The sequence below is a fragment of the Oncorhynchus tshawytscha genome, linkage group LG10, assembly GCF_018296145.1.
Source record: "Oncorhynchus tshawytscha isolate Ot180627B linkage group LG10, Otsh_v2.0, whole genome shotgun sequence".
NCBI lineage: Eukaryota > Metazoa > Chordata > Actinopteri > Salmoniformes > Salmonidae > Oncorhynchus > Oncorhynchus tshawytscha.
Genome location: NC_056438.1, coordinates 30528688 through 30540564, shown reverse-complemented (window position 1 = coordinate 30540564; position 11877 = coordinate 30528688). Strand labels below are relative to the sequence as shown.

Genomic DNA, 11877 nt, shown 5'->3' with positions numbered 1-11877 from the left:
CTTTAATTTACAACACTGTTCTTGATAAGATGATAAGAATGACATTGACCCTAAAGCTTGATTGATTCACAACAAACAGAATCAATCAATGCTGTGTGTCGACTCTAGGCGATTGATATTGATCCTATTATGTGAAGCCTGTTGGCGTCTTTGTTGTTGGTGTCTATCGATCATTGAGGTCATGAATTGTATTTGCTCTTTGACCTTTGCCCTTTGTCTGCACCCCTAGATGGAGCTTACCCTTAGGCACTGTTCTAGGATATTTCCCCCTCTTCCAATCCTAACCTTAACCATTAGTGGGAGAAACACACGAAAATATCGTAGATCAGTGGGGGTAACGTTCTCCTCTTTCTCTGTGTGTTTAGTGACTATGGGTTTGAGCGTGCCCAGAGCCTGAAGACCGAGGGAGATAGATGCTTTGCTGACTTCTGGCATGACCCAGACTCGCCACCTGACGACTGCCATCTGGGACATGACTTCGAGTCCAGCACGGGGTGAGGGTTAATAGAATGCACAAAACACAAACACACATATACACACACACAAACACGCACATGCTGCCTCTCACCACTCTCCCTCTACCTACCTCATCTCATTAAAAAAGGCATCATTATTCTTTTAGTACTCTTGTCTCTATGCCTTACCTAAACTACACCTGACCCATTACAAGTCCCCCTGTTTTCTGACATTGGTATGGCCCTGTGCTGTGTTGCAGGTACAGGAAGGTTGTGTCCAACATGTGTGAGGGGGGAGTGAACAAGCAGCAGAGCGCCAAGCAGCACACCTGTCCTCTGCTGCCTCCCAGAGGCCTCCAGCTGGGTATAAAGGGGCAGATACTGGCTGTGGCGCCTGGTGATGACATCACCTTCATCGTCCACCAGGAACAGGTACGGATGACTTAAGTCAGAGTTTAGAGCAGCGTAGAGAGTCTCAAAAAACCACGGCGGTGCGGTAGTTGTGTGTGGCTGTTCAGAGTAAATGTGTGTGTTTTTGTGTCTTTGCCTGTGTGATTGTGATAATAGCTAGCTAAGAAATAACCCCTGTTTCCCGAATGCAAGTTCAAGACGACTCACGTACGACTCCTATGAGACAGAAGATATAACTGCAACCTACCAAATACAGTTGTTGAAATAGAGCAGTGTCAAACTCATTCCATAGAGGGCCTATTGTCAGCAAGGGGGTTATACTACAAAACAAGCTAGTCCTACTCAGGTTTTTCTAAAGTTCGCCAGCTTCAGTTAGCTCCACATTCTAGCTCCGGCTTCAATCCAAACTACAAGGGTGAATATTGCTTGTCCGCCTCCCGCTAACTCTATCAGGCTTGTAACTGCGCTTGCATGTCGCACGAGGGTAGTCAATCGCCAAACTCTTCATTGAGACAATGCTGAAACATCAATCCATGCGCAAGTCAGTGGCATTTTTTTTGTTGTATTTGTGATGAAATCAAAATGAAAGAAAAAGTTATCTTGCAAATTCATCAGGATATTGTGTGAAATAGACTTTTAGTGCTGTCTTTATTTTATTACTTTGGTGTGGTTATTAAAACAGTAGTAATACCGACCACATTACACATTTGGTAATGACAAATGCATTTCAAACCTCACACACAGCCAAACTTTTTTATGACTTAATCAAATAATGTGTTTGATAGGTGTGGGAAAAAAGGTACTCGTGCATTAAGACCTCTTAGGGCTAGGCCCCTTTTTTTCTCCACTTCCTGTCTGAATGACGTACCCAAAGTAAACTGCCTGTAGCTCAGGCCCCGAAGCCAGGATATGCATAGAATTGGTACCATTGGAAAGAAAACACTTTGAAGTTTGTAGAAATGTTAAAATAATGTAGGATAATATAACACAATAGATATGGTAGGAGAAAATCCAAAGAAAAACCAACCAGAATCTTTTCTTTTTGAGAGAGAGACCATCCTCTTAGAAATGCAAGAGTAAGGTCATATTGACAATTTGCTCTCTGGATGCAATTCCTATGGCTTCCACTGTGTGTCATCGGTCTATGTTCAAGGTTTCAGGCTTGTAACTTCCAAAAAGAATAAGAAATATCAGTTTTAGCAGAAGGCCACAGTCTTGGAAATTCGTGTTGGCGCGCGCTACGGAGACATTACACACCTGCTAAAATCGGTTTCCTATTGAACATACTTCTTTCCGTAAAAATATTATAGTTTGGTTACATTTTAGGGTATCTGAGGAGTAAATAGAAACGTATTTTGACTTGTTGAAGCAAAGTTTAGGGGTAGATTTTTGGATTCCTTTCTCTGCACGTTGAACAAGTGGATTACTTAAATTGATGGCGCCAACTAAACAGACTTTTAGGGATATAAAGAAGGATTTTATCTAACAAAACAACACTACATGTTATAGCTGGGACCATTTGGATGACAAAACAGAGGAAGTAAGTGAATATATCGTTATTTGTGAATTTATGAAACCTGTGTCGGTGGAAAAATATTTTGATGTGGGGTGCCATCCTCAAACAATCAGATGGCATGTTTTCGCTGTAATAGCTACTGTAAATCGGACAGTGTAGTTATATTAACAAGAGTTTAAGCTTTCAGACGATATAAGACACTTATATGTACATAAATGTTTAAAATCCATAATATTAATAAAATGTTTATTGAGTTGTCTTCCTCAAATGAAGTGGATGATGAAGCAATCTTTTTTGCGAGAGGGAGGGAATCTGATTTCATTGGTCCTCAACTCGCAGTTCAGACACTCAATTCAGGTTACCTCTGAGTTGGCCTGCACTGGAGCAGGTTAAGTCTGAAGGGTTCTTTGCCATAGAAATGTACCTGGCTAGAAGGTGAGGCACTCTCGTGGTACTGGTTATCTCAACTTGAACTCAGAGTTGACCAAAGTTACTTCGCTATTACCTCAAACTACATTCGTAGGATATATATTTCAATTAAGGCCTCGGCACCCAGGTGAATGGAGTTCCTTACTAGTCAGTGACATTAATTCATCAATCAAGTCCAGCAGAAACATGCAGACACTCGGCCCTCCGTGGAATGAGTTTGACGCGAAAAATAGAGCATTCGTTTTTATCCCTTTTATCAGCCCAATTCAGTGACGTTCTCCTCCTGTACCTCCTCCCTCACTCAGGGTGACACCAGCAACACTAAATACCAGGTGGACCTGGGTGACGGGGTGAGGGCCATCTACCAGAACCTGACAGTGACAGACGAGCCCATCCAGCACCGCTACGAACAGCTGGGGGTCTACCGTGTCACTGTCAAGGCCGAGAACATGGCCGGACACGACCAGGCCACCATGTACATCCAGGTCACAGCCCCTCTACAGGAAGTTCACCTGGAAGTAGTTCCCATTGCCGGGGTTAACCAGGAAGTCAACCTGACAGCTGTGGTGCTTCCTTCAGAGGCCAACCTGACTGTCTTCTACTGGTGGATAGGAGACAACCTACAGGTAATGTATACTGACCAGAGGAGGCTGGAGGGATGAGCTCATTGTAATGGCTGGAATGGAATAATCAAACACATCAAACACATGGAAGCCACATGTTTGACTTCGTTCCATCAATCCAACCCAGCCATTACCGTGAGCCCTTCCTCCTATAGCTCCTCCCACCAGCTTCCTCTGACACTCACGCACAAACACACAGGCACAACCTACCGTTAATTCATACTGACACACACACAACCCACAGGTAATACACTTTAAATGCAGATTTATGGAAACTAATGTTCAAAAGGTGATCTGAGCCATATGCAACCACTGTCTTTTTGTGATGCTAACAGTGCTAAAGCTAATGTTGAGAGTTTATAAATGATTTGGGGAAATGATGAATGAATACATTCACTGTGTGTCTCCATGCAGCCCAAGCTGTCCCTGGAGAATAGTCTGATAACGCGGTTCCCTGCGGAAGGAGAGGTGTCTGTCACTGTCCAGGCCTCTAATGGACGCTCCATGGTGCAGGACACCAAGACAGTCCGCATCTACGGTAAGAGAGAGGGGACATTGCAGGGCTGATGAGTACTTATATATGACGTTATTTGTGTGCTGTACATCAACTATTTATGATGTTATGGTATGAGGCAATAGTTTTATTCTAGATGATATAGCGCTAGTTGTTTGGTTGTGTCTCTGTGTCTCTCCATGACCTCATGTGTTGCTGTTGTGTAACTGTGTCCCTGGTGTTTTCCATGACCTCATGTGTTGCTGTTGTGTAACTGTGTCCCTGGTGTTTTCCATGACCTCATGTGTTGCTGTTGTGTAACTGTGTCCCTGGTGTTTTCCATGACCTCATGTGTTGCTGTTGTGTAACTGTGTCCCTGGTGTTTTCCATGACCTCATGTGTTGCTGTTGTGTAACTGTGTCCCTGGTGTTTTCCATGACCTCATGTTTTGCTGTTGTGTAACTGTGTCACAGATGATGTCATCTTAACAAATCTAGATGAGTTTAATTTATTCATGAGAGAATGCTAACTGAGCAGAACAGTACTGTATTATCTTACCCCTAGAGACCTGATGGTACAGAATAAACATACTGCAGAAGAAGTGAATGTAGGATTGTGAGGAACTGTTGACTTATTCTAAATCATCTTGACGATAGAAATAGATAGGGTATAATTAAAATCGCAATTTTTTTTTTCATCTGAATGCCGTAACCCAAAATGGCTGCCAACTTCCTGTGTGTTCTGTCCAATCCCAGACCTTTTCCAGGTCATCCCTCTGGCCTTCAGCAGTAACCTGGACCTCCTCAACCCCAACATTCCAGAGTGGAGGGAGGACGTGGGTCAAGTGGTCACCAGGATTCTGGCCAAGGTGGGTCTACTGTACTCACCTGATGCTATAACATAACAGGACCAGTCTATTCCTTAGGATACATAATGATAGCATCTGCATTGGCCTCAATATGTTTTGGTTAAATTATTCTATTTGATATAGACATGACAGGCACGTTCAGTATAGTTATGAAATGGGAGAAAACATTTGGCGATGGAGGGACTACCTGAATCAAAACAAAAATGCTCATGTCGTAGAAACATGGGATACATGTCCCATAAGTTGAAGATGTCGTTTCTGACCATGACCTTTGACCCCCAGATCACAGGTGTCCCTCAGGAGTCCCTGGTAACCATGGTGAAGCCGGGCCTGCCCACCACAGCCGAGCTGTACATTCTCCCACCAGAGAGCAAGCCTGCTAAGAGGAGTGTATTTGTGGATAAGGTACACTATCAAACAGACACACTACCTAACTCATTGGCATTGTTGGACTCATTCATATTGGTAGAAATTGAATTGTGTGAATTTTATGGTTGTGTTTTACATTTTTTACCACAGCGTATCCCTGCCATTAAGCAGGCCTTCAATGAGAACAACGTTAGCTTCATCGTACGAGGAGGTCTACAGGTGTTGGTGACCTTAGCTGACCCTAACGCAGGTAACCATTCCCATTACTGTACCCATGTCCTTGTGATGTTGTAAATATGATTTTATAATAGATATGTTCTCCAATATTATTTGGTGTAATGTTGACTTTGAATCGATAATTTAGTTTTTAATCAATCTATTTCAAAGGACTAGTAGCTAATGACTCGTCCCCGAGAGCGACGGAGATCGGTGCGTTAGTCGCCCCACACAATCTTGTATTAGCTTTCCTTCCTGCTTTCTCAAAAGGAGTCTATTTCCTTTTGATCTCCTCAAATCTGATTGGGCTTCTGTTTTTGTTACCTTCTCTCTGCTCTGCTTTCAGTGTTATTTCCCTAATATCTTACCTACTAAATTGCTAAACTGTTAGATACACTACATGACGAAAAGTATGTGGACACCTGCACATCGAACATTTCATCTCATAAGCCACCTCCAATGTCATTTTAGAGCAGCAGTTTTGGCAGTACGTCAACCGAACCTCACAACTTCAGACCTTGTGTGTGGCATCGTATGGGCAAGCGGTTTGCTGATGTCAACGTTGTGAACAGAGTGCCCCATGATGGCGGTGGGGTTATGGTATGGACAGGCATAAGCTACTCACAACGAACATAATTGCATTTTTATCAATGGCACTTTGAATGCACAGAGATGCCGTGACGAGATCCTGGGACCAATTGTTATCAAGGCTCAGGCTAAGACCCAGATGCAGACACAGGAGGCGGATAGCACGAGTCTCAGTGTTCCTTATAGAACAAGGGTCAGGTAAAAAGTAAGTCAAGGCAGGCCAAGAGTCATAATCCAAATCAGAGTCAGGCAGGTTCAGGACGGCAGGCAGCATCAAGGTCAGGACAGGCAGAAAGGTCAGAAATGGGAAGACTAGGAAAAACAAACTAGAGCACAGGAAACACAGGAACACGCTGGTAGGACTTGACGGGACACGACGAACTGGCAACAGACAAACAGAATAAGCAGGTATAAATACAAGGGATAATGAGGGGAGATCGGAGAACACCAGCCGTTCCGGACGACTGTGTGATCACACTCTCGGTAGCCGATGTCAGCAAGACGTTATCCTGGAAATTCTTACACAGGGACACTCAAAGTCAATCTTGAATTAAATCATTGTTTATTTGTCGGCCCGCTGGAGAGGTTCCAACAAACTTAATGCACCATAGTGGATGTCTGTCAGAAGCTCCGTCTGGGCAGTCCCAGCAGTTGTCTTTATATATGGCTATACACAGACAAGTTATATTTACATATACAGTGGGGCAAAAAAGTATTTAGTCAGCCACCAATTGTGCAAGTTCTCCCACTTAAAAAGATGAGAGGCCTGTAATTTTCATCATAGGTACACTTCAACTATGACAGACAAAATGAGAAAAAAAATGCAGAAAATCACATTGTAGGATTTTAAATTTATTTATTTGCAAATTATGGTGGAAAATAAGTATTTGGTCACCTACAAACAAGCAAGATTTCTGGCTTCACAGATCTTCAATAGGCTCCTCTGTCCTCCATCGTTACCTGTATTAATGGCAGCTGTTTGAACTTATCAGTATAAAAGACACCTGTCCACAACCTCATCACACTCCAAACTCCACTATGGCCAAGACCAAAGAGCTGTCAAAGGACACCAGAAACAAAATTGTAGACCTGCACCAGGCTGGGAAGATTGAATCTGCAATAGGTAAGCAGCTTGGTTTGAAGAAATCAACTGTGGGAGAAATTATTAGAAATGGAAGACATACAAGACCACTGATAATCTCCCTCGATCTGGGGCTCAGGCAAGATCTCACCCCTTTCAAAATGATCAAAGAATGGTTCCCAGAACCATGGGGAACCTAGTGAATGACCTGCAGAGAGCTGAGACCAAAGTAACAAAGCCTACTATCAGTAACACACTATGCCGCCAGGGACTCAAATCCTGCAGTGCCAGACGTGTCCCCCTGCTTAAGCCAGTACATGTCCAGGCCCATCTGAAGTTTGCTAGAGAGCATTTGGATGATCCAGAAGAAGATTGGGAGAATGTCATATGGTCAGATGAAACCAAAATATAACATTTTGATAAAAACTCAACTCGTTGTGTTTGGAGGACAAAGAATGCTGAGTTGCATCCAAAGAACACTATACCTACTGTGAAGCACGGGGATGGAAACATCATGCTTTGGGGCTGTTTTTCTGCAAAGGGACCAGGACGACTGATCCGTGTAAAGGAAAGAATGAATGGGGCCATGTATCGTGAGGTTTTGAGTGAAAATCTCCTTCCATCAGCAAGGGCATTGAAGATGAAACGTGGCTGGGTCTATCAGCATGACAATGATCCCAAACACACCGCCCGGGCCGAAGGAGTGGCCAAAGCATTTCAAGGTCCTGGAGTGGTCTAGCCAGTCTCCAGATCTTAACCCCATAGAAAATCTTTGGAGGGAGTTGAAAGTCCGTGTTGCCTAGCAACAGGCCCAAAACATCACTGCTCTAGAGGAGATCTGCATGGAGGAATGGGCCAAAATACCAGCAACAGTGTGTGAAAACCTTGTCAAGACTTACAGAAAACTTTTGACCTCTGTCATTGCCAACAAAGGGTATATAACAAAGTATTGAGATAAACTTTTGTTATTGACCAAATACTTATTTTCCACCATAATTTGCAAATCAATTAATTAAAAATCCTACAATGTGGTTTTCTGGATTTTTTTTCCTAATTTTGTCTGTCATAGTTGAAGTGTACCTATGGTGAAAATTACAGGCCTCTCTCATCTTTTTTAAGTGGGAGAACTTGCACAATTGGTGGCTGACTAAATACTTTTTTGCCCCACTGTATTTACATATATTTTCATTAATCATTACAGTTTTGTTTCATTCATGTGACTGACCAATAGTGGCTCATAACATGTGACAGACCAATAGCTCACGAGGCTTCTTCGCTCCAAGCTGAGACCTTGAAACTGAGATCTTTCGTTCGATCTCAAAACAAGGTCTGGGCATACTGCCTAATGGCAGCTACTGATTTGTACTGTCAGCCACTTGCATGAATACAGAAATTGGTTTATAGAACAACACATGAGTAGAACATAGAAATGAGTTATAAGAAAAGCACAAAAATTTAAATTCCATTAAATCCATCCTCTTATCACTTGTGTGATAATGATCATTACATTTTAATATAAGCATTTAGATTTAAGCTTTTATATCAAAATATTCTATACTCCTATTAAAGTAAGGGAAATCAACACAGGGGGAGAAAAAACAGACACTTCCTCATTTCAAACCCTTCATTCTGGGTTGTACAAGCCACTTAGCATGATAATACTATAATCATAATAAAGGTTATACTTTATTAATGGAAGTGAGTATCAAAAATACACACATACCAAGAGATCTGTAGATTCATAGGTGAATAAATCTCTCAATGTTAACCATTGTTTCAATATTTCTTACCACAATCGGGTTGCATTGACAAAAGTTTTTAACTAACTGTCCCTGGGACATCAACCTAGTCAACATATAAAACCCAGTTGTTTAGCAATTCTGTTAAGACCTTCAAAAGGTTGGTGCTTGCTCATCAGCTCATTGTTCCACATGATGTGAACAGGTTAAGGGTATAGATGGCCTTACCCTCAACTTGTTAAAAGAAAACAACCTTCAATCAGTACTCATCCTCTGTATCTACAGGGGGAAATGGGAGCAGAGGAGCTCATTAGAGGAGGAGGAGGAGCTCATTAGAGGAGGAGGAGGAGCTCATTAGTTTCACCATCTTCTGGAGGAGTAGAAAACATGATAGCTGCTGAAATCTTGTCAGCCAGAGAGGCACAGATTGCCTTACAGCATTTTAATAACATTTCACAGGAAGGAGAACACATGTTATAACAGTTTCACACCAACCTTGCTAAGAATGAGATTGGGGCATGGTTAGCCCAAGCTACAATCTTGTGGCTCTCCTCACATTTTAACCCAAATTTAGAATGGCAGTCCTTAGTGCTTCACGTTGGTTCGATCACTTTAATTTAAGACCCTCAACTTATCACACACCGACACTCGCAGAATGTACTTTTACATTGACATTATTTTTCTAGCATTTAACTTTTCTCATCATTTGATGTAATGACAGATTGGTATCTCAATGCATTCTTGGTCTAAATTACAATAAATGTCACAGTGTGCAGACCTCCACAATCAACCTAATACCCCAAAATAAACCATTTTGGATAAGCCTAAATGAATTACGTGAATGACCCTTGATAATGTCTCTCACCTTTACAGTCCATGATGTCTTTGTCCATTTTCCTACCGGTACACCAGCAGCATGAGAGAAGTTTGGACTGGATCTCTCTTCATGCTCACTGCACATGGACCCATGTCACACTCCTGAGAGAAAAGGAATGAGAGAAAAGGCAGTTGATAGCTTCTGGATGCTGTGTACAGGTTGCTGGCTCGGACTCAGGTCTCACGGTAGAAGTGGTAAAGGACCGTACTGAAAACCATTTTCGCAATTGTCAGCCGGTTAGAGGGGGTGTGGAGGTTCACAACTGCTCAACATCTGACCGTAAGGCGCTACAGAGGGTAGTGCTTATGGCCCAGTACATCACTGGGGCCAAGCTTCCTACCATCCAGTACCTATATACCATGTGGTGTCAGAGGAAGGCTCCAGTCACCCAAGTCCCAAGTCATAGACTGTTCTCTCTGCTACCGCAAGGCAAGCAGTACCGGAGTGCCAAGTCTAGGACCAAAAGGCTCCTTAATAGCTTCTACCCCCAAACCATAATTGCTTAACAATTAACCAGATGGCCACCCAGACTATTCTCATTGACACACCTCTCCTCCCTTTGTTTTTACACTGCTGCTACTCGCTGTTTATTATCTATGCAGTGTCACTTTACCCCTACCTACAAGTACAAAATAACTTCTAACCTGTACTTCAATTTACTCGGTACTTGTACACCCTGTATATTGCCCTGTTTTATTGTGTTACTTTTTTATTTTACTATTTTTTCTTTTGTTTATCTAGTAAATATTCTTAATTCTTTCTTGAACTGCATTTTTGGTTATGGGATTGTAAGTAAGTATTTCACGGTAAGGTCTATACCTGTTGTATTCGGAGCATGTGACAAATACTATTTTATTTGTATACGGAGGTTGCGGGGCAACAGAAGACAAACAGCAGAGGAGCTAAGGATTTTAGAGATGGGGAAAGGGCCGATGAAATGGGGGGAAAGTCTACGGAACTCCACCTGGAGAGGCAGGTCCTGAGTAGCAAAGCCATGCCTTGCGCCTGAGCCGATAGCGGGGAGCAGGGGTCCAGCGGCAATCCGCCTGTCGCCGATACCTGGATGTGGTCTTCAGAAGAGCAGCCCGGGCTTTCTTCTAGGCACGGAGACAGCGGCGGACGAACATCTGGGCAGAGGGTATGCTGACTTCGTCCTCTTGCTCAGGGAAGCGTGGGGGCTGATATCCCAAGGAACACTTGAAAGGCGAGAGACCAGTGGCCGAGCAGGGAACGGTGTTACAGGCGTACAGGCTGCACCATGATCTGAGCCATCTCCTTGGCTGAGGGTAACTTAGGAAGGGGAATGAAATGGGCGGCTTTAGAACACAATCCAGACAGTGGTGGATAGACAGTGGTGTTATTTTGTGCACACACAGAGCAGGCGGCGATGGATGAGGAGACTTCAGGAACCATGAAAGGCCAACAAAAGTGTCGTTGGATGAAAGCCAGGGTCTGACTGGAATCTGGATGGCAGGTCAGTCTCGAGGAATGTGCCCATTCCAGGACCGGGGAACGGGCAGAGTTTGGGACAAACATCCAGTTCGCCGGACAGTTGGGAATGCTGCGCCTTAAGGACCAGGCTCTCTATAGCCCTTGACGAGTGCAGCCACTAGGCAGGAGGTATGGGAGGTACTACATACACTTACTGTGATTTCCTGATACTTGTAGGTTGATAGGAACCGTATTACCAATAGAGAGCCCATCCAGCACTCTGACGTCCATGGGAATGGAGAGGGGTTGAGTGGAGATTCCCAGCTCCGACACCAAGATAGCTTTGATAAAGCTCTAGTCTGCCCTAGAGTCAATGAGCACCCGGAAAGATTTGGCCTGGTCAACCCACAACAGAGTGGCATGGAAAGGGGTACGAGTAAGGGGAGATTGGAAAATCCCTGTACAGCTCACCAGAGTACGCGTACCTACTGGTGAGCCTGGTCTTTTTAATGGACAGGTGGAAATATAATGTCCTGTAGTCCCTCAATACATACAGATCCTGGTGCTCAACCTGAGTAAATGTTCATCCGGAGACAATCTAGCCCTTCCCAGTAGCTTGGTCTCTGGAGGAGGTGAGTCAACCGCCCTCAGTGATTCGGGCACTCGGGTGACCTCGGATTCTCTCGGTAAGGTGGACGTCGGGAACTTCCGCGGAGGCGAGGTGGGAGCAGTGGATGAGCGAGTGTGACCGGGAACAAATCTCCTCTCCCTCCTACATTCC

The 11877-nt window shown here is 43.7% G+C and overlaps 1 protein-coding gene across 8 annotated transcripts in view; it reads left to right on the top strand.

Annotated features, from left to right (window-relative positions):
• Positions 1–11877, top strand: part of LOC112261018 (VPS10 domain-containing receptor SorCS2) — a 330639-nt gene that overhangs the window by 311069 nt on the left and 7693 nt on the right. For 5 of the 8 annotated variants that reach the window (XM_042328497.1, XM_042328498.1, XM_042328496.1 and 2 more), the window contains exons 17-24: positions 366–494; positions 716–887; positions 3117–3437; positions 3849–3972; positions 4683–4795; positions 5078–5200; positions 5315–5414; positions 5552–5593. In XM_042328497.1, the coding sequence (XP_042184431.1) occupies positions 366–494; positions 716–887; positions 3117–3437; positions 3849–3972; positions 4683–4795; positions 5078–5200; positions 5315–5414; positions 5552–5593 (1124 nt within the window). The remainder of the gene's footprint in view (positions 1–365; positions 495–715; positions 888–3116; positions 3438–3848; positions 3973–4682; positions 4796–5077; positions 5201–5314; positions 5415–5551; positions 5594–11877) is intronic. The other 3 variants (XM_042328500.1, XM_042328499.1, XM_042328502.1) reach the window with 1 other exon arrangement.